The sequence below is a fragment of the Aedes albopictus genome, chromosome 2, assembly GCF_035046485.1.
Source record: "Aedes albopictus strain Foshan chromosome 2, AalbF5, whole genome shotgun sequence".
In the NCBI taxonomy this organism is placed as follows: Eukaryota; Metazoa; Arthropoda; class Insecta; order Diptera; family Culicidae; genus Aedes; species Aedes albopictus.
The window spans coordinates 144,655,133-144,678,404 of NC_085137.1; the positions used below are offsets into that span (position 1 = coordinate 144,655,133).

A 23,272-nucleotide genomic window follows, 5' to 3' on the forward strand; every position below is an offset into this window, starting at 1 on the left:
CAATTATTTTGCCATAACACATAAGTTTTAATTCAAATAATCTTTTAGTGAAGGATAAATTTCCAAATTGTAATGAAATCTTCGCGTTTCAACTTGCCCCGGTGAACCTTAGCCGAACAAGCTTTTCATACATGTACCACATTTTTAGCTTCAGCTTCTGAAATAAGCTGAAGGTGATTCAATCAAGATATGTAAGAATTAAATTTTCAGCACTGCTAGTGATTCCTCCAGACATTTCTCATATTATTTATTTTAGAAAACTGTCCATCTTTTACGTTAAAAATTCTTGCTGGAATTTTACAGATATTCGTCTAAGGATTCCTTCAAATATTACTCTAGATTTTTTTTTCAAGAAATATATCCAGGTTTTCCACAGAAAATCCTTCATGAGTTCTTCTGATATTCCTCGGACATTCCTTCAAAAGAGTGTGTGATGGGATTTGTCCGGGTGCCGGTGTCGCGCGCTTTTGCTTCGGTGGTTCGATTTTTCTTTTTCCCTATTCGGAAATGAGCATTTCGTTGTGTCGCGTCTTTTGTAGCAACACTACGATTATCTGACGTGGGTGATCAGTTGTTTGCTTCTCATATGAAGTTAACAATAGTGCGCCAGCTTGCATGTTCGGTCGTGTCATTTACAGTTCAATATTTGGCGACTAGCTTCCGCGGTTCGATTCAAAATATTAAGTGACCACCTGACGTGGGTGATCGATTGTTTGCTTTCCGCGTAAAGCGAACAATAGCGCGGCCACCAGCATGACACGAAGGTCATATTACTTATCACAGTGAATCCAGACCCAACGATACCTTTCCTACTAACAAATACTTCTTCCTGCAGCCTTTGGTGGAGTCGCAGCGGTAAACGCGGGCCTTCACTTAGCAAAGGTTGTTACTAATATTCCTTCCCTCTAGCAACCTGACTGCAATGACGTGGCCGGCGCCGTTATTGTACCGTTAAAGAGAGTCTCTGAAGCGTGCACCGTGAGAGCATTGACCACTTCCAGTCAATTATTCAGTTGATTCATTGTGCAACTGTCATTGGTTCGGGTTAATCACGGAATAGCAACCATAGATGTGTACAATCAGTCTAAGCTAAGCTAAGCTAAGCTATTCCTCGGACATTCCTTCAAAAATTTCTTCACAGATTATCCCAGGAAATCCATCATTCATTCTGCCATAAACTCTTACAACGATTGATTTGGATTTTTTTTATTCTAAGTATTGTTCTAGCAATTCTCCAGATATTGTTCCAGAGCTTTCTCGAGAACCTCCTCTAGAAACTTCTCCGAAACGACTTTGAAGGATTGCTTGAGAAAATCTTCCATAGATTTCCTCTGTCGTTCAAACAGATTTCGCTAAAAATTGATTTCTTCAGAAATCCATACACCAGCTTTTTCGGAAAATCATCCACAGATTCCTTCAGAAATTCTTCAGCGATTTCTTGAGGACAATTGCCCAGTCGTTTATTAAGAAGTTTTACATCAACTCTACATATTATTTATATTAAAATTGTATCATAATTTCTTCCGAAGATTCTCTTATAAAATCATTCATAGATTCCTTTAGATATTCATCCACAATTTTCATTAGAAGTTAAATGAAAGATAATTCTTCAGAATTAATATTTAAGTATTCTTTTCTTAAATCTTCTAGGGATTCCTTTAGTTTCATGTTCCTCCTGGAATTCCTTCAGAAATTTCTCATAAGATTCCTCCAGAAACAAGAATGGCAAATGTCACAGTATTTCATGAAAAAAAATGACATGACATTTTTAAATTTCCACCACTTTCGGCGTAAATTTCCGCTCTGCAGTATAGGGCGTTTACTTTTCAAAAATCCACTTATGATTTCTTAAAAAAAATCTTTCACGCATCTGCAAACTTTCCATTGGATTGTGTGCTTCCGCAATGTTAAGAAGAAATTTCTTCTTCTTTAGGATTTTTGTGCAGGAACCCCTTCTAGGATTTTTTTACATGAATTCCCTATTTAAAATTCGTGAAAATCAGCGAGAGATAGCATTTGAGACTAGGTATTCCAGAAATTCGAAAATTGACTCAAGAGTTCAATCAGCAAAAAATTTAGATTTGTTTTTGAAATTTCCTAATGGAGTTCATTCGCAAATTTCCCCGGGATTTCCTTAAGTTCGATCAAGCTCAAGCTCAAGCTCAAGCTTCCAGATTAATTTCCAAGAGTTTCTCCAACAGCTCCTTCAACAGTTTTCCCAAAAATTTCTTTAAAAAAATTCAAGGAGCTCTTTGGACAATCTATCAAGAAGTTCCATTGGAAATTGACTCATGTGTTTCATTGAGAATTCCTCCAGGAGTTTCATTACCAAAGTCTCCAGAAAATTTAATAGTTCAGGAGTTATTTTCCTTTTTTTGTGTGTTGTCCAGGAGTTTTTCATGAATTAGGCGGTTACAAATATTTATTTCACTTTTTGTCCCACCACTCTTTGACGGGTCGAGGGGGGGGGGGATAAAAATAATAAAGCATTTAATTTGAAAATATTTAAAACTCATCGGATTTGTTAAAGAATTTTCACCAAAGTCCGATATTTTGATAAATAATTTTTATGTGCCCCCTCAAAATGCAAAATCCAGCCAAAAAAATTTGAAGGGGGGGGGGAGACAAAAAGTCAAAATTAAATTTGTATCAGCCTTATCTCGGCAAGCTTAGTACAGTCTTCTGCGTTTTTGAGCTATCCAAAGCAAGCTCCCGTCTGGAAAATCAAGAAAAAATGATTTTCCTGTATGCATATTATTCACCTCCTTGAGTTTAAATTAACAGAATGAAACAATACATAGGGTATTTTCTATTTTCTATGCGGACGACGTGGAGATCTTCATCGTGATCACCTGTATTGAAGACTGCGTTACACTACAGGAAGCGTTAAGCTCTTTTGAATGCTGGAGCAGGCGAAATGGTTTAGAACTTTGCGTGGCAAAATGCTTTGCAATTACTTTTTGCAGGAAACGGAATTCTATCCATTTTGACTATTCATTATCAGGTGAAACGCTGGAACGCAAAAAGGAAATCAAGGATCTTGGAGTGATACTGGATACGGAGATGACTTTCAGGCCGCATTACGATGATGTGCTTTCTAGAGCGAATAAACAGCTGGGCTTCATTTTCAAGATTGCTGATGGGTTTCGAGATCCTTTGTGCATTAAATCTCTATACTGTGCTTTAGTTCGCTCCATCTTGGAATCGGCAGTAGTAGTTTGGTGCCCGTATAGTCAGAATTGGATTGACCGTTTTGAAGCTGTGCAACGTAATTTTTTGCGATTAGCTCTTCGGAGCCTGCCCTTGCGTGACGCTGTTCATCTTCCGCCATATGAGCACCGGTGTATGCTTTTGGGGCTGGATACTTTAGCGAAAAGGAGGTCGTCAATGCAATCCAGCTTCATAGGAAAGCTTTTGAATGGCGAGATTGATGCTCCATCTTTACTGTCCGAGCTTCCAATATATGTTCTAGAAAGACCTCTACGACGCCGCAATTTCCTCCACTTGGATCCTCGTAACAGCCGATATGGACAGCATGATCCCATTAGGTTTATGATTGTAAACTTTAATAATGTATTTGAACAATTTGATTTTAATTGATGTGCTTCGTACGATTTTTTGTTTTATAATGTTAGCTTTAATTAATTTTTATACTGTGATAATATTTTATTGTACTTGTTTTAACGTGTTATTTGTGTGAAAAGATGCGGGTTTTTATGCCTGATTGAGGCTTTTCCCAGCCACACTTCATTAAGACCCGAGTAGGTCAGATGAAGATATATAAGGCGGTTACAAATATTTATTTCACTTTTTGTCCCACCACTCTTTGACGGGTCGAGGGGGGGGATAAAAATAATAAAGCATTTAATTTGAAAAATATTTAAAACTCATCGGATTTGTTAAAGAATTTTCACCAAAGTCCGATATTTTGATAAATAATTTTTATGTGCCCCCTCAAAATGCAAAATCCAGCCAAAAAAATTTGAAGGGGGGGGGGGGGAGACAAAAAGTCAAAATTAAATTTGTATCAGCCTTACAGAAGTTCTTTAAAACAATTCCCCAGGAGTTCCCATCAGGATTTTTAGTTGTTCCTTAAGAAATCTTCTCATAAGCTCTATTGGGAATTCCACAAGGTCTGTCATCTGAAGATCTCACGGAATTTTATGGGGATGTCCTCCAGGATTTTTTAAAGATTCTTTGAGAAGAAAAAATCTCCACGACTTTTCCCGTATTTTTTTTTTCAGAAGTTCCCACAAGAATTTCTTGAGGAGTTCCTTCAACAAGAACTCCAGATGTTCTATAACTCTAGTAGGATGTTGGGGTCAATATGACCCAGACAGACTCACTGAGCTTGCACTACGTGCGAGTTTCATAGGAAATCTTTCCAGTAGTTCAATTGAGAGTTTCTTAAGAATGTCCATTGGTAATTTCTCCTCAAGCTTTTTCGAGAATTTCTCCAGTGCTTTCATTTGAAAATTTCTTCAAAAGCTCCTTGAATAATTCCTTAAAGAGTTTCATCGGAAATTTCTGTAGGATTTCCTTCGAGATTTGTTCAGGATTTTCTTCGAGAATTTCTGAACGTTCTTTCGGGAATTTCTTTTGTTGTTCCTCTTAGAAATTTCTTTAAGAGTTCCGTTAAAACTTTTCTCAGAAGTTCCTTTTTTAATTCCTACTAAGAGTGTCATTAGAAATTCCTCTAGGAATGTCTTCGGGATTTCCTCCAGATTTGCATTTGGGAATAAAGCAAGAGTTCCATTTGAAATTCCTTCAGTAGTTCTGTTTTGGACTCCACAAGTTTCTTAAAAAATCACTTTGCAAATTCCTTTAAGCTATTTTGGAAATTCCTCTACTCCATCGGGGGATTCTTCCTTGAGTTCCATTAGAAATTCTTCTGGGTATTTCAACGGGAATTTCTGCAGGTGTTTTTCCGAAAATTTCTCTTTGTGTTCTATCGGGAAATTCTCTAGATTTTCCATTTGAAATTCCTCCAGTAGTTCTGGTAACTCCACAAATTTCATTAAAAAATCACCAAGAGTTATTTCGGATATTGCTCCAGAGGTTCCATCGTGAATTCGTTCAGGAGTTATTTTGGAAATTAATTCAAACATTTTCTCAAGAGCTTCTCCAGCAGTTCCTTCAAGACTGATTTCAAAAGTTCCGTCGTAGAAATTTTCAGAAGTTCAATTCCTCCAGTAGTTCTCTTTGGGACTCATCCAGGAGTTTTTTTTTTGAGAGCCTAGGAGAGGTTCTTTTGGATATTTCTTGAAAAGTATCATCAATGCCTTTAAAATCCACAGGAGGTTCTTGGGGGATTCCTCCAAAAGTTCAATTGGAGAACTGTTTTATTCTTCCATTGTTTGATCGTGATTTCCATCGGGAATTTCTAAGGGTGTTTCATCGGGAAATTCTTCAGGAGTTCAATTGGGATTCTTTCGGAATTTTTTTCAAGAATTTTTTATGAGAACCTCTCGGCGAATTAAAAATTACTTCAACAGTTTTTTAGAAGTCTTTAAGAAGCTTCTTTTTAAAGAGGTTTTCCTGGAGTTCCTCTTAAAACCACTCCACAAGTTTTTTTTTAAAGCAAGGAATTCCATCGTGAATTCCCCCAAGAGTTATTTCGAAAATTTATTAAGAAATTTCCTCCAGAATTCCTCAAGGAGTTTCTTCAAGACTTTTTTCAAAAGTTGCTTTGGAAAATTCTTCAGAAATTCTGGAAGTTACTCAGACATTTTTCAAAAAAAAAAAACACACCCAGAAGGATCTCCGGGATTTACTTTGTTTATTCATCGAGGATTTCTCCTTGAGTTACATTAAAAATTCTCCAGGAATTCCGTATAAGTTCCCGGGGAAACTGTTGGTTTTGTCCAAAAGAATGAAATTCTCCGTTCTATTATAGATTTCCACTAGAAATTCCTCCAGGAGTTACATCGGGATTTCCTTCATGATATCAATTACGCATTCCTTCAGTAGTTTCTTCAATGAAAACAGATTGGTTCCTAAAAATTTTTGGGTTAGTAACAAAATCGGTCTGAAACCTATTTGTTGTGGTTCCTAAACCCTTCTGTGATGAAAAGATGTATCGAATTTTTTTCTATGAGTTTCTTCAAGAATTCTTAAAGGATGAATAATTTAGAAATTTGCTCAGGAGTTTCATAAAGAATTTCTGCTTTTTTTGGAATTTTTAACAAATGTTCTTTTGGGAATTTCACCAAGAGGTTTCATAACAATTCCTCCAGGAGTTCCTTGAATAAATTCAGCGGGAGTCTTCAAAAAATTCCTTTTGGAAATCTTCAAGGAGTTTCTTCTAGAATTCCTTGAATACTTCCTCCGTTGTATCATCCGGTTCATTCATAGGATTTTTTTCCAAGAATTTTTTTTCCAGAAATCTCCCAGGCGTTTCTTGAGAAAAACGTCCAGCGGTTCCTCTAAGAAGTTCCTTGAGGACTTTCAGACAGGGACCAATTCCCGAAACACTTCTACCGGAATTCCCGAAAAATAAACTGAAGAAATTTTTCGACCTGAAGAGGCTTTTGGAACTTCTGAGGTAATTTTCGGTTCTTGTTCAGGAACTCAAAACGCAAGAAAAGGGGATTTCCCGGTGCAATTCCTCAAAATAATCTACTAGGAGTTACCGGATGAACTCCCGAAGGAGCTCCTGGAGAAATTTCCAAAAAGATCCTTCTGGAAGTTACCAGATGAATTCCGAAAGGGATTTTCCTAGTAACTCCTGGAGAAATTCCTGAAAGAGCTCTGCGATGAATTCCCCAGAATGCTCCTGCAGGAAATTCCACATAAATTCTTGAAGAAAGTCTTCTTCTTCTTCTTTTTGGCTCTACGTCTCCACTGGGACTTGGCCTGCCTCTCTTCAACTTAGTGTGCTTCGAGCACTTCCACAGTTATTAATTGAAGAGCTTCCTTTGCCTGCCATTGCATGAATTTGTATATTGTGAGGCAGTGGCTTGATACACTATGCCCAGGGAGTCGAGAAAATTTTCCCGACCGGAACGGGAATTGAGCCCACCGTCTCAGGATTGGCGATCCATAGCCTTAACCACTAGGCTAACTGGAGACCCACTTGAAGAAAGTCCTTGGGGTATTTTCGGATGAATTCTAGGGGAATGCTCGCTAAAAGAAGTTCTGGATATTTTTTACGGAGGAATTCCAGAAAGATTTACTGAAAAAATCTAGGACAAGTTTTCAGTAGAGTTTCCAAAGAAATTTTTGAAGGAATTTCTTTAGGACCTGCTTCAGGAATTGCCGGATTATTTCCCCAACGAACTCAAGGAGAAAATCTTGAGCGACCTCCTTGAAAAATTCCCGGATGGAATACCGAAGAAGATCTTCATGAACTTCTTTAAGAAATTCCGCATAATTTCCTGATAGTATTATCTAGAAGTCTTGGAGGAACACACAAAGGAACTCATGGAGGAAATTCGGGAGAAATTACCGAAGGTACTCCAGGAAGAGTTTCTCAAGATACACCTAAAGGATTTCTTCGATTATAAACTGCTGTTAGAATTTCCGATTGAACTCCTAAGTTTTTTTTTCGAATAAACTTCTACAAGAATAGGAATTCCCGCAAGAAAGTTATGGATAAATTGAGAAAGAAACTCCCGAAGGAATATAGAAATTTACAAAGGAATCCCCGCAGGAAATTTTTGGGTGATTTTTTGCAAGAAAAACTAAAGGATTTCACGAAGCATCTACTGAAAGAACTCCAGAAAAAACTCTTGGATGAAAAATTCGAAAGATCTCTTGAGGAGTTCTCAAAATAATTTCTAATGGGACACCTGGAGAAATTCTCGGAGTAACTTCAAATTTTCCACGAATATAGGTACATCTAACCAGTGTTTAAATATTATTCGATTGAATAAAACTAGTCACATATTCGTTTATGTGCTGGATATAAGCTTGTGTATGCTAAACGGATTATTTTTCAATTTCAATAGGTATATAACCGAAAGACCTTACTTTGATGGTTGTTGATTAACAAATTCCACAAATGCGTTCTCTGAGGATACCAAAGTTGGACTTACCTGGAAGAAGGAAAAAATAAATGCATTAGTCAAATAGAAAATAAATATATCATTATATAAAAATAGTACTACTTGAAGGCATCAAAAATCATAAGTGAGAAAATCCAAAGTTTATTAAATCTCACAGTAAATCTGGACTGTATTTGCTTGTTTCCTTATCAGAAGCACATAATACAACTGCTCGTTCATATCAATATCGCAAATCTCAACATCCATCTCTCGGAGCCTGTGCAAACACAACTGATTCAGAATGGTTCAACCCTGTCTCAAGTGTAAGATAAACATCAAACTTTATATTGAGCTTTCCTCCGCTTGTCCAACAGCCAACCGACCAACCAGAACTAACTTGTATCTGTCAGTGCTAGCAAAAGTGTCGACAGTGAACTCTCTGTCTTGTCTCGTGTTTCTCGCAGCCTTCCCTGTCCGTCCAGACCAGCATCAGACAAGTCCTTCCAGTCCAGAGCAGTTCCAGCACTCCCAATCACTCGATGCACGTTCTGCGGTCGTGAGGAAAAGTGAGTGGTCATAAAGCTGAACTGTGTCCGGAATGTACAATGTTTTCTTACGGGACGGTGTGGTGGTCCATCTACCATACACCGCAGTGCAACAACGGATCAAGTTTGCACAAGAAGAAGATACAATTTCAACCAAAGTTGAATCCTTTCGCCGAGAAAGAAACCGGAACCGAGAAACCGACAAATGTTTCCAACTTTCCAGCTCCCCGTGCCGATTGGGTCCGGAGTTGAGTTGCGGCCCGAACGTGACCAGTGTGGAGAAATGGTTCGGTTTCTTAAATCTGAAATTCGGATCCCCATCTGTTGACCGCACCCATCAGCTTTAAGGAATGCTTTTCTCCCTCGCAGCACGGACGGGGGTACCAATTTCCAATCGCTCAATTTAATTAAAACATAAATCACTCACTGATAAATTGCTACTTTTCCCACGCCAGAAACACACGCATCCGCTGACACGTGGGAACCGGAAGGGACACAGGAGGCGGCGGTGGCCTCCGGAAACTCCCACATCAATCAAAGTCACTTGCCGTGAATAGGACGACGGAGGCTTTTTTATCCTCTAGACTAGGAAATAGCAACAGCTTCTCCAGCTCCGCTCCATGAGCATCAACTTAATGAGATTCATTCCGAGCCAAATGGAGCGTATCGATGGCAGAAAAAGAAGGGCATCATCATGTATCGAAATGGGATCCTTTGGAACAGTATCCTTACTCACATCGGTGCCTAAATGGGAACTCAAACGAAAGGTAAAGCGACACGAGCGTATGTATGTTGACGAGTCTGGGAAACTGAATTAAGGAACGCGCGCGCGGAATGGAGCTGAACTGAACTGAAATCAAAGGCATTTGATCCCCATGGAGGCTGCTGTGGGAAGGTGGGATGGAATGGTTTTATCGGTGATAGAAACTCAATTCGGATTCATCTGCGGTTCAATGGAGCTGTGAAATACCGGGGCTGTACCGGGGAGTTTATTCGATGCAGTAATTTAAATCCAAATGAGAAGCTATCCATTTCACGCTATCAATGGGTATTGTGTTTCGTTGACGTCGATTGTTGAGTAATTTGATGTAGCGAAATTCAGAGGGTTTCATTGTTTTCTGAAATCATTAAGAGTCACAGTACCATTAGTAATCTTACGCTCCAACATCTATCCTATTCGAAACAAACGATAACGAAATCGATTGATCCCGTTATTCGTGGTTTCATACGATCTCATGCAAACTTACATGTATTTGGTCAACACCACATTTAAAATAAGACAGGAAAGTCGTTTTTGTCCATGATTTTCCAGTGCTCTTGTGCGTTCGATACTGTTGTATGTTGCCTTGAAGTCAATGAACAGGGTGGGATCTGGTATTCACGGCATTTCTGGAGTAATTTTCGTACGGTGAAGATCTGGTCCGTCGTCGATGGGCCGTCGATGAAACCGGCTTGGTAGCTTCCCACGAAATCATTCGTTTTAGGTTACAGACGACGGGAGATGATCTAGAAGAGCTCTTTGTACGCAACATTCAAAATGCTGATCGTTCTGAGGTTCTCACATTCCAAATGGTCGACTTTCTTGTGAATGGGACAGAATACCCCTTTCTTCAACTCCTTTGGTAGCTGTTCGGTCTCCCAGATCCTGGATATCAACCGGTGCAGACAGATGGTCAACTTTTCTGGGCCCATCTTGATGAGTTCAGCTGCGATGCCATCCTTACCAGCTTCTTTGTTGGTTTTGAGCTGGTGAATGGCATCCTTAACTTCCCTTAGCGTGGGAGTTGGTTCATTTCCGTCCTCCGCTGCACTGGCGTCGTCGTTTCCTCCGTTGCCGTGGGCTCCCGTGCCTACGTTCTCCACGTTGTTCAGGTGCTGATCGAAGTGCTGCTTCCACCTTTCGATCACCTCACGTCCGTCCGTCAAGCGGCCTCCGTCTTTATCCCTGCATATTTCGGCTCGCGGCACGAAGCCGTTGCGGGATGCGTTGAGCTTCTGATAGAACTTTCGTGTTTCTTGGGAACGGCACAGCAGTTCCATTTATTCACACCCCGCTTCTTCCAGGCGGCGCTTTTTCTCCCGAAAGAGGCGGGTCTGCTGTTTCCGCTTCTGTTTGTAACGTTCCACGTTCTGTCGAGTCCCTTGCTGCAGCATTACCGCCCTCGCTGCGTTCTTCTCCGCTAAAACCGTTTTGCACTCTTCGTCGAACCATTCGTTCCGTCGATTCCGTTCCACGTACCCGATGGTGCTCTCGGCTGCGTCGTTGATGGCTGCTTTCACTGTACTCCAGCAGTCCTCTAGAGGGGCCTCATCAAGCTCGCCCTGAAATCCTGCGAATGCTGAGGCGACATCCGGTTGTTTCAGTCGCTCTAGGTTGTACCGTGGCGGTCGCCGATACGGCGGTACCGTACATTGTTGATGACGGAGAGTTTTGGGCGCAGTTTGACCATCACCAGATAGTGGTCGGAGTCGATGTTGGCGCCACGATAGGTCCTGAAGTCGATAATGTCGGAGAAGTGCCGTCCGTCAATCAGAACGTGGTCGATTTGAGATTCCGTCTGCTGTGGTGATCTCCAGGTGTAACGATAAGGGAGGCTGTGTTGGAAAAAGGTGCTACGTATGGCCATATTTTTAGAGGCGGCGAAATCGATGATACCATCCTTACCAGCTGTTTTGTTGGTTTTGAGCTGGCAAATGGTATCCTTAACTTCCCTCAGGTTGGGAGTTGGTTCATTTCCGTCCTTTGCTGCATTGGCGTAGTCGTTCCAGCTGTTTTCGTGGTCTCCCGCACCTACGATATCCACGCCATTCAGGTGCTCATGGAAGTGCTGCTTCTTCCTTTCAATCACCACGTCCGGTCATCATGAGGCAACCGTTATTATCCCTGCATACTTTGGCTCGCGGCATAAGGCCGTTGCGGTATGCGTAGAAGTTCTAAGTATTTCCGTGTTTCATGGGAATGCTACAGCAATTCCTATTCCAGGAAGGCTTCCCGGAGACGCTTTCTCCCGAAAGAAGCGGGACTGCTCCTTCTGCTTTTTTTTTTGAAACGTTCCACGTTCTGCCGGGTGCCGTGCTGTAGCATTACCGCTTGTGCTGCGTTACTCTTCTCAAAAATCACTGTACACTCCTAGTTGAACCATTCGTTTCGTTGACTACTTTCCACGTACCCTATGGTGCTCTCAGCTGCGTCGTTGATGGTTACTATTCTCCAGCAGTCCAGAGGAGCAACATATCGAGCTCGCCCTTGTCTGGCAACGCTGCCTCGAGATCCAGTCCGTATGCTGAGTCAACATCCGGTTGCATCAGCCGCTTTAGGTTGTACCGTGGCAGTCGTCGGTACCGTACATCGTTGACGACGGAAAGCTTTGGGTGCAGTTTGACCACCACCAGAAAGTGGTCGGAAATGATAATAGCGCCACGACGAAATCAATAAGTCGTAGGCCGTTTTCGTTCGCCAGCTGTTAGGCGCTGAACTTTCCAATCGTCGATCTGAATTCCTCCTCCTGGCCTACCTGAGCGTTTAGATCTCCTAGATGATCTTGACGTCGTGGCTGAGGCAGCGATCGTACTCGCGTTCGAGCTGCGCGTAAAATGCGTCCTTGTCATCATCAGTGCTTCCTGAGTATGGGCTGTGCACGTTTATTATGCTGAATTTGAAGAATAGGCCCTTGATCCTCAACCTGCACATTGTTTCGTCTAACGGCCACCAACCGATCACGCGCCTCTGCATGTCACCCATCACTATAAAAGCTGTTCCCAGCTCACGTGTGTTGCTGCAACTCTGATAGATGGTATGATTACCTCTAAACGTTCGCTCCATGGATCCTGTCCAACACACCTCCTGCAGCGCTACGCTCCCGAACCTGTGGTCCTTCAGTATATCGACAAGTACACGGGTGCTCCCAATGAAGTTGGAAGATCGACAGTTCCACGTACCGAGTTTCCAATCGCAAGTCATTTTTGTTCACTGGGGTCGTTGCCGTTGGTCTCGGTTCGTATTATTCTGTTGCTGATTTTCCATTCCAATTGTTTTTTTTTTTTGCGGCTGGCTCGTAGGACCTGACTTTCCGAATGACAGTTGCACAGTTGAGCTCAGAGTCCTTCCCTGGCACTCGGACATTGATCAGCCTAACATGGGGATCAGACGATGTTTTGAGCCGTTCCTCCTGGAGAACAGACGCTCAGGTTTGCAGAAGCAAACCCCCCTCCTTCCCTGTCAGCCTACGACAAAAGTTCCCACCGGGGTTGGTTACCTGATCTTTCCTAATGTTGTTCGCAGTTCGACCGGTGCCTCGCGGAAATAGGGATAGGAGTTGCTGGGCAGAGGCTAGTGATCTCAATGTGATCTAATGTTGCGTGAATTGCCCAGATTTAACTGTACCATATACTTTTATAAACTTCTCTTGAAATCTCATTAAGCCCTATGGAAAACTGTGAAACCCACTGAAACCCATTGAAACTCCCTGAAAATCTTATCTTATGAACACTCTTAGTTAAGTAGCAGGTTTTGTCCCAGGGAAATAAAAAAAGGAAGATGAATAAGAAAATGAAGAAGAAGAAAAAGAAGAATAAGAAGAAGGAGAAGAAGAAGAAGGAGACGAAGAAGAAAGAGAAGAATAACAATAGGGTGACACTTGGCGCCCAACGCGGCCATTTTACATTATATAGCTATGCATGGTCAAGTAGTAAGTTCAATTTCTATTAGCTAAATAGGGTCCCCAAAGAATTTCGTTGAGTACACTAAAACCTCTTTTTATGCATGTTATTTTTATGCACTTTCAATTTATGCATGGGAAGATGGGAAGATTTGAAGGCATTTCAGGACGTTTCAGAGCTTCTTCGGTGGAATTCAGAGGCGTTACGGAAACGTTACGAGGGAGTTTTCGGGGGTTTCAGAGCTTCTCAGGTGCGTTACATGGGGTCCGAGGGGGTTTAAGGGGGATTTTGGAGGCATTTGAAGACGTTTCAGAGCATTTTCGGGGGATTCAGAGTCGTTAAGGAAGCGTTACGGAGGAGTTCTCAGGGGTTTTGAAGCCTCTCAGGTGCGTTACATGGGTCCCCTGGGGGTTATAGGCGATATTTGAGGCATTTCAGGAAGCTGCAGAGCAGACTCTAAAATACCTTAAAACGTTCCTCAAACCACTTGCAAAGCCCTTTAGATTCCTTGATTTGTCTCTAAAGTCCCTTGGAACGCCCCTGAAATCCACTCAATACTATTGAAATACCCCAGAAATCCACGTAATCCAATGAAAACATCAAAAAATCTTGACAGAACACCCTTGAAAGGCTCCTCAAATCCCCCGAAACAACCCCTTAATACGCCCCTGAAGCTCCTTGGAACCCTCTTTTTGGGCTCTCTGGGAACATTTTGAAAACCCCCCTGGCCCCACCTCAACTGCCCAGGAGTAAGACCTGTTCTCGCGAACTAGATTCTGTAATTGAAGCCCAAACTTAATTTATGCAAAAATTTCCCTCTTTTTATGCATTTTTTTCATTTATGCACCTTTTTAATTTATGCAGTCCCAGCCATGTAAATAAAAAGAGGTTCCAGTGTATCAGTGCCTACTAGTTAACTAGGGATGCCTTGCTATAATACGAATAAGGTTTATACTAGCCAAAGTTCATACATAATGAAGGTATATGTTTCGTCCAGAAACTCCTTTGAAACCTCCTACAGCTTCCTTGAAATACTCTGCAAGCCCTTGAAACCCACCTTGAAACCCATCTGAAACCACCCTCGAGGCACATAAAAATTTCCATCAAACTACTCTGTTGCGCCGTGTAACACTCTAAGTATCGCCTGAGATGCTCAGGACCTGCTAAAACTTCTAGAAACTCCTTAGAGCACTTTTCAACCGCTCTAAAGCCTCCTTGAGACCACCGCAAAATTTTTTTGAACTCTTATGAATCCCAGGAGAACCCCTGAAACTTCTTTTAAACAGCTCGTAACAACACCTGAAAAACATCCTTGAACAATCCTGGAACCGTAGTTTAGTCTTTGGGGCTGTCCATAAACCACGTGGTCATGAGAAGGGGGGGTTCGGCCAATGACCATTTTGTATGGACGAATAAAAAATTTTGTATGGACTGATGACCACGCGGGGGGGGGGGGTTGAGAAGTCCCAAAAAAATGACCACGTGGTTTATGGACAGCCCCTTTAACTAATGCGCAAATTTTTCTGAAGATTTGCTTCACGGTACCTAATGTGCATCGTATTATGTGCTCATTGAAATAAAAAAAATATGGCTAAACTGTCTAATCGAACGAGACTTATTGCCACCCATTCTTTTCATTGTGAGCTTTCAGTCGTATCGTATCAGGAATGGGAGGGTGAAATGGTAGAAGTGGGAGGTCTCAAAGAGAGAGCAGTAGAAAGTATCATGACGACTTTAAATGAGCTCCGGAGGGATTTCAAAGGTTTCATGAAACTCAAAGGGTCGTTTTGGAGGGTTGAGAGGTTTCACAGGCATTACTAGGAGCTCAAGGATTCCAATGGAGCTTGGAATGACTTTCAAATGCCTTAGAGGTTTCAGGGGTTCTACGGGAGCTTTTGGGGGTATCATGAAGGTTTCGGGAGATTTCAGGTTTGTTTCTGAGGTGATTCTGTCGAGTTTTAGTTGGTATCATAGGATTTTAGTAGAACTTTATGAGTACTCTGGAGGTTTCAGCGGCGTCTCAGTTTGTGGTACAATTTTGAGTTTTGTGAGTTCGCGACGAGCAAACGTTGTTCTTTCAAATGTTTTTTTTTTTTTCAATCATGAAATTCAAGTGAGGTGGATGGCAGTTTCCAGATCAGTTTTTGGAGGTTTCCAGGGGAGATCCAAGCACTCTTTCAGAGTTTCAGGAATGTTCCAGGAGATTACAGGCGAGTCGCAGGGAGTTTTAAAGGCATCCAAAGGTGTTGCAGAGGTTTCAGCAGCGTTCCAGGGCTTAGGAATCAAACGTCTAAAGACAAAAGTCGAAAGGAACAAAACGATTCGAAAACGAGTAATATAAGTAAACTAGCTGACCCCGGCATACTTTGTCTTGCCTCCTGCTTTTTTTGACGATTCAAGACCAAGTCCCCGTACGCAAATTGCATAAAAACGATTTTCAAAAACTCTAAAAATTTCCACGTTTTTTGCCTTATAAACCTTCCTTGGGTGAAAACTAATAAAACAAAACCTAGGCGACCAAAATCGGACCTTCCGATCGCAAGTTACACGCGGTCCCAGGTATGCCACTGCATTTTTATATATAGATAGATAGATATAGATATAGATATATAGATATTTGACATATATAGATATAGATATATGGATATTGACATTTGAAAGACACTGCAAGAGATTCTTCTAAAATTCTTTCAGCAGTTCATTTTGGAATTTCCCAAGGAGTTTCTTTTGGGATTCCCATTTTTGTGAATTTCATCCTTTTTTAATTCCTCCAGCACTTCCTTATCAGATTTCTTCAAGAACTTCTTTTGGGATTCCATTTGAGATTTCCTCCTTTTTGTATTCCTTCAGGGGTTCCTTCAGAGATCCTTCTTAGATTCCACCAAAAGTTCCTTCTGCGATTTCCCCGGAGTTATTTTTTTTTTCTAAAATTTCTTCAAAAGTTTATCCATGGTTTCCTTCGGGAGTTCTTTCAAGGTTTTCTTCTCCTCTGTTCCACCAGTACTTTCTTCGGACATCTCTTCAGAGATTTTAACCTGAATTTATTTTGAGATTCCATCAGAACTTCTTTCTGGGTTTCCTAAAGAAGTCCCTTTCGGGATTCCTCCAGGAGTTCCTTCTTGGTTTCCTTCAGGAATTCACTCAGATATTTATTCCAAGATCTCTGCAGGAAATCCCTCCGGCATTCGATCCGGTACGCCACTTCACACCAAACAAAGGCTAGCTTTTGAGAAAGACTTAGGATCTTGTTTCGTACTCACTTATGGCAAGGTACACCCGGCCCGGCCCCAACAATAATGGACCACATCAACTGCAATGCAATGTGCCGGGGAAAGTTCTCCAGCATATTTCCGCTCAATAATAAGACCGTGTGGATTTCACAACATAACGCCTCCTTCACACATGGACCCCCACCACATGAAGACATTAAACAACTTCTCCAGCACCAAGGCGTACGACCTTTCTTCGTCCACAGCGTTATAACAATGGAGTCCTCCCTCGCACCAGTTTTCCTTTCCTGACTAGGCTAGGACTGGAAGTAGCGAAAATGCTTCTTTTTTTGCTTCTACTATGCTGCATCTTTACTAAGCCTCTCGAAGTTGTCGTCGGTCGTGTGAGATTTTCATTTCCGCTTGAGGTTCCTGCTGCCACCATGCCACGTCGTTGCAGTTGAAGTGCAGGAATTTGTGCAGTTGAAAAAATAGGAGGAATCGGTATAAAATGCGACACATGTGTGAGATTACTTATCACAGCTACACAATGTTTTTCTGTTATTTTAGAAACTGCATAGCAATCGAAGCTTCCCCATGGTGACGCATATTACCCCGATGTCCCCCACAGAGAACATTCGAGAGTGTGAATAGGGCACTGCACTGTTTTGATTTTGTATGGGACTTTGACGTTTCGTGGCCTTGTTGTTTACAAAATTTCTGTAAGAGTGAAAGAGAAGGAAAGATTTTCATGCAGTGCCCAATGGAATTGTTTGTGAACGACGTCGGTTTGCTGGTAGGTGAAACTGAACGTGTACATATAAAGTACACCCTTGTTGCTGCCACTTTAGCCGGGAAGGGTATTAAAAACTGAAAGAAGTGTACATTTTTCGTTTGTTACGCTGGGGCCGTCATCGTTTGTTGCAATTCTGCCTGCTTGCTGTGCATGTGCTCACTTATTTACAAGTTGTACCGACACAACGCGAATGGAAAAGAGGGCTTAAAATGAAGCAGTTATGGTTGCGATAATTTTGCTTTTATGAGCTCAAACGAGGCACATTCGTTTAAAGGTGGTGAATTTTTCTGTGCCGAGTGTACCAGGATTACGTGTAATAAGGAAATATTATTCTGTTGCTGTTAATAAACCTGTTTACTGAAGCGTACAATTTTATTGTTGTTGAATTCCCTTATTGAGTTGGTTTTTAACTGGATTAAGGGGATCTATAGAGTTAGAATTGACAATATTGAACAACAAATTCGACAACGCAAAACCTCCACGAAGGATATCGAAACTTAATAAGCGTTGCAAGTGACAGTAGCCTAGATAATAACGCAGCCTTTGAAAGGCCCTGTTGGGATAGCACCGTTGGGTGTTCGTACCTCTTATAGCATGACCCGTTTTTGCATGTTCATGAGTCAGCTTTATAGCTGTAAATTTATTCGATTTTAATTATGTTTAAGTTCATTTTTGTTTTGTGTTTTTACTTACATTTCTTGTCCTGAATGTGTTTTGGAAACTGTCCAACAAATTTAACTGGGATAACTAATTCAACCAAATAGATTTATTCAACGTAGTACGTCCTAGCTTTAGAAAGTTTCAACGTGTTCTGTGTGTATTAGTTATATAGGTAGGTAGGTTAATTCAGTTCGCTGTCAAAAACTTAACAGAGTAAACTGATTAAACGTCGTGATCACCAAGGCAATCTTTGATTATTTTATTCGCAAAATAATGAAACATTTCAAATTAGCAGAAAATCATGGCTTACGCAGTAATTTAATCTGTTTAGTGAGAACCCCTAATATATTGGCTCGTTCGCTGCTACTGTTTGCGGTGCGTGGATCGAGTGACCCTGTCGCACCGGCAGGCCCAGATTAAGGATTGTGGGGGCCCGGGGCCCGAACGAATATGGGGGCCCCTCGGGAGAGGAGCAAAAAAATGTTTTCTTTATTTTAGAACAGTACTTGAGCAATATGAAAAATAAAGTTAATGTAAGCACCAAAAAGGGTTTTGTGGGGGCCCTTAAAATGTGGGGGCTGGTGGCCCGACCCCCCCTTAGATCCGACCCTGCGCACCGGGGTGCTGGGTTTTCGTCGTTCGGAACATCCCCCGACCCGTATTGCTCGAAGTCGACTTCAGCACTACCTCCGAACTGTCAATTTCGCTACTGATCGAACCAGCTCTCCTACACTGGCTATGCTAGCTTCTGCATTCCGTACTCGGCCATCCCGTCCTGGAAACACGCGTACGACTCGGCCCCTGAGCCAGCCATTCCGGACTCGATCCTCCACAACAATCACCAGATCTCCGACTTGAATGGGTTTGTAGTCCTTGAACCACTTAGTGCGCTTGGTGATCGTTGAAAGATATTCTTTGATTCACCGAGCCCAGAATCTGTCCAACAGTTGTTTGCACAGGTCCCAGTTACACCTCGCTGTCATCCTCTCTTCGATCGGCTCTCCTCCGACCGGCTGGTTGATGCCGCTGGTGCTCAGCATCAGGAAGCACTTCGACGTTAGAGCTTCCTGCTCCTCAGAGTCGATTGGGAGATACGTCGGCGGCCTCAAATTTACGATGGATTCCGCTTCCACCAGGAGCGTCCGAAGGGCTTGGCCCCGGTAGATAGTGATGCCAGCGCGCCTTTCGCCGACCGGACCATGCGCTCACAAGATCTCCCCATATGCGGCGTGGAAGGTGGGTTGAAACGCCACTGTGTATCCGTATTGGTGAATGTACTAGCGAGGTTGCTGTTGATCTGCTGCGTTCCATCTTCAGGTCACGGTTTGCACCCAAAGTTCGTTCCTCTATCGCTAAAGATTTCCCTCGGGGCCCCCCTCCGTGCAACGAAACGCCTTAGGGGGCGTCCATAAATGACGTAGCTTTTTTTAAGCGATTTTTAATACCCCCCTCCCCCCTCGTAGCATTTTGTCACAAATTTGGATACCCCCCCTTCTAAATGACGTAGCTTGTTAAACACCCCCCTCCCCCCAACAACAAAATTTTCATGTCAAAAAGCAAGTTAAACGGAAAAACTCGAAACTTAGTTCTGATTTAAATTTTAACTTGTATGTTTGACGAATATTATGAAAAAACAACAACAGCTAGAAAACATTGCCGACTGTGGAGCGGATCTGGTGTGATGGTTAAAACACGTGACTTCCACGCCGAGGAGCTGGGATCGAATCCCACTCCCGCACAAACTCGCAAAATTTGACTTCTTCCTTCGGAAGGGAAGTAAAGCGTGGGTCCCGACAAGACCATGGGTGCAACCAGAGGAGAATATCACCAATATCCCAATACAGTTCAATACCATATTATCCTAGGAGCTCTTTCGAAGATATTAGTTTACTCACTAATAAATCTGTTAAGAATATCAATTTGGTTTCATTTGAATAAAATTCACCACGACATTTGAAGGACCCTGAAGGAGTTTCTTCTAAAATTCTTTCAGCTGTTCATTCTGGAATTCCTTAAGGAGTTTCTTTTGGGATTCCCATTTTTGAGAATTCCTCCAAGGGATTTCTCCAAGAATTTCCATTGGGATTCCATTTGAGATTTCCTTCTTTTTCTATTCCTTCAGGGGTTCCTTCAGAGATCTTTCCAAGAACTTTTTCCGGAATTCCTTCTTCGATTCCACTAAAAGTTACTTCTGGGATTTCTCCGGGAGTTTTTTTTTTCTAAGGTTGTTTTAAAAATTTATCCATGGTTCCACGGTTCTTTCAAATTTTTCTTCTTCTCTGTTTCACCAGCAGATTCTTCGAACATCTATTCAGGGATTTCAAACGGAATTTCTTTTGAGATTCCATCAGAACTTTTTTCTGGATTTCCTGAAGAAGTCCCTTTCGGGATTCCTCCAGGAGTTCCTTCTTGGTTTGCTTCAGGAATTCACTCAAATATTCAATCCGAGATCTCTGTAGGAAACCCCTTCGGCATTCTTTCAAAACCCCTCCAGGAGTTTCTTCTGGGATTCCTCGAGGACTTCCCTCTAGGATTTATCCAGGATTTTTATCAGGGCTCCTCCAGGAACTTTTTCCGGCATGCCTCCACTTAATCATTTTGCAATTCCTTCAGGATTTTCTTTCTAAGGTTTCACCAGGAGTTCTATCTGGATATCTTCTGTGATTCCCCAAAAGTTATTTTCGGGATTTCTTCAGAAATTTCTTCCGTGATTTCTTTAGACTTTAGACTCTACAAATAGCTCCTTCTGAGATTCTTCCAGGAGTTTATTCAAGATTTCTTTGAAAGTTCCATATAGAATTGCTCCAGGAACTCCTCATGGGATTTCTTTTGAAATTTCTCTATGATGTACTTTCAATATTCCTCCAGGAGCTTCTTCTGAAATTCTTCTAGAACAGTGATCCTCAGGTTCATTTTTTTAATGCTTGTATTGCACATCCTGGATCCATTTGTGAAACATTGAATACGTTATTCTGGATTGTTTTAGCAGTAGAATAACCTTCACAAAGTACATTGCAAGAAATTTTACGGCAACATACATAACTCGACATCACGTGCACCACGCGGGCCGCACTTTGGTGATCACGGTTCTAGAAGTTCCTTGAAGGATTCCTTTTGAGGTTCGTTCAAATCCTTTTGCGATGTTTTCAGAAGCTTTTCCTGGGATTCCCAGTATGCATTCCTGTGAAAATGTTATCCTTCTCCTGTTGGGGAAAACTATAAATAACACCATTAGAAGTTCCTTACAAAGCTGCTAGAGGAGCTCCTTAAGAGCTCCCTAAGAAAGTTTTGCACAAAAGTAGAAACTATATAAGGAACTCCTGGAATAACGCCATAATGCCAAAAACTTAGAATTTTATTTTGCAGCCTTAACAGCGTGCAGTGCAGCGTGCAAGCAGCAAACTATTGATCGTTGAAAGCATTTGAGCGAAATTGATTTTCATACACATTATTCTTTCATTATTCATTATTCTTTACGCAGGACTTCAAAAACATTTTCTCACATACAGTTGTTGCGTCCGATAGCTGCATATCTTATGAAAAGAAGCCGGCATTTATGTTCTTTATTTGTTATTTACATTAATGTGATGGAAAAAATAGATTATGCAATATATTTTTTTATTTACTGGTTAATGATTTAAGTATTCAAGTAAAAAAAAATATTAAGCTTAGTAGAAAGCTACGTAGCATACCACGAACCCCCACCCCCCTATCGTCACACTTCGTCACAAAATCACAAACACCCCCCTCCCCCCTAAAAAGCTACGTCATTTATGGACGACCCCTTACCGCCATCTTGCCGGACTCCGTTGTGAGGTTGTGCACCACTTCAAGATGTACTGCGCGTATGTTCGGTCAGGCAGGTATATAACGCGACCTAACATTTCACCTCGCTGCGTCCCTGCTTCACCAACATCGGCTTAAAGTAGTCCACGCCGACGTAAGTGAATGGCCTAACGTGCAATACCATCCTGGCTTGTGGCAATGGAACCATTCTCGGGATTTCTGGAACTGCCTTGTAGTACACCACTGAATCAAAACTCAACCATCGCGCAACAATAACCACAATATCACAACCTGAATTTGTTGCGACATGCTACCTAATGCGACATAGGTTTGTCCCAACTTGAACAGAATAGGGCAAAGATCGTGCACAACGAGTTTAAAAATTTCATTCTCATCTCAGACACGTGGAACCTTTGAAGCATCTCATTCACCACTGTTTCCGCATTGTAGTGCTTGTACTGCCGATGGTACCAATCGACCAGAAGTGTAGTGCCGCCGTGTCGCGCGGGCAGAATAACTGGGAACTTAAAGTCGAACGAAACCTGCTGTGCACGTGCGATTCTACCGCCCATCCGCATGACGTCCTGCTCGTCCAGAAAAGGAGAAAGCTTGCAAATCATGCTGGTTCTGTCCAGCTGCAGTTGTTCGCCAGCAGGAAATTGCTGATTGCGCTTGAGAATAACGATCTCGTTCCCGAAAGTTCCGTGCTGGATAAGCTTGAAAATAGTTGTCTCCGCTCGCTGCAGTTCATCGCGACTTAGCCATTCCGTACAGTTTGCAGGTTGCTTCTTAACTTTGCAACACATGTTGCACACGAACCTGTGCACGTAGGCTACAGCGCGGACCAGCGACTGCCGGTAGTGATATCGGGGCCTTTTCCCCACTTTGTAGCCTCGTCGGCCACATTCAAACGGGACGGCATCCAGCGCCATTCATCGACCTGGGTGAGATCGTGGATTTCAGTTAGCCTGAATGCGACAATCGCCGATATTTTCGGGGATCTGCTCGCAACCAGGAGAGGAAAGTGCAGGAATCACTCCAAAACGTTTTGCGCCTAATCTGGATCGTGTGGTTCTCAACAACAGATTTTGAAAGCCTGGCTCCAAGAACAGCTGCTGACAGCTCCAACCTGGGAATGGATAATAGCTTCAGAGGCGCAACCTTCGTTTTTGCCGACACCAACGAGCATCGAACTGTTGTTCCTTCGACAAATCGGAAATAAGCCACTGCTGCGAAGGCTTCCTCGGATACGTCCACAAATATGTGCAGTTCCGCAGTCCCGTAATCTTCAGAGGAGTATCCAGAGAAGTAGCAACGTGGGATTTCTATTCGGTCTAGCTGCTGCAGTAATTTGAACCGTCGCTGCCATTGATCTAGGGTACTTCCGAAATGCGTTCGTCTCAATCGATCCCAGAGCGCCAGATGTGCTGCACAAGCACCTTTCCGTGGATTACGAAGATGGCTACCAGTCCAATGGGGTCGAAGATGCTCATCACGGTTCGTAGAACTTCTCGCTTGGTCGGAACGACGTCACCAAAAAGAAGAGCCTGGATTTCTTCCCCGAACACACCTTGGAATACGAAAACATCCGGTTCCGGCTTCCAGATCATGCCGAGAAACGCGTTCGTACGC

General features: G+C 42.2%; 1 protein-coding gene across 1 annotated transcript; it reads right to left on the reverse strand.

Annotated features, from left to right (window-relative positions):
* Positions 1-18,774: 18,774 nt before the first annotated feature.
* LOC134286217 (uncharacterized) lies at positions 18,775-22,572 on the reverse strand. The gene is made up of 2 exons (XM_062847800.1): positions 22,052-22,572; positions 18,775-19,036 (listed from the first exon to the last, which is right to left on the reverse strand). The coding sequence occupies exons 1-2, from the start codon at positions 22,570-22,572 to the stop codon at positions 18,775-18,777; spliced, it is 783 nt and encodes a 260-aa protein (XP_062703784.1).
* Between the last annotated feature and the right edge of the window lie 700 nt (positions 22,573-23,272).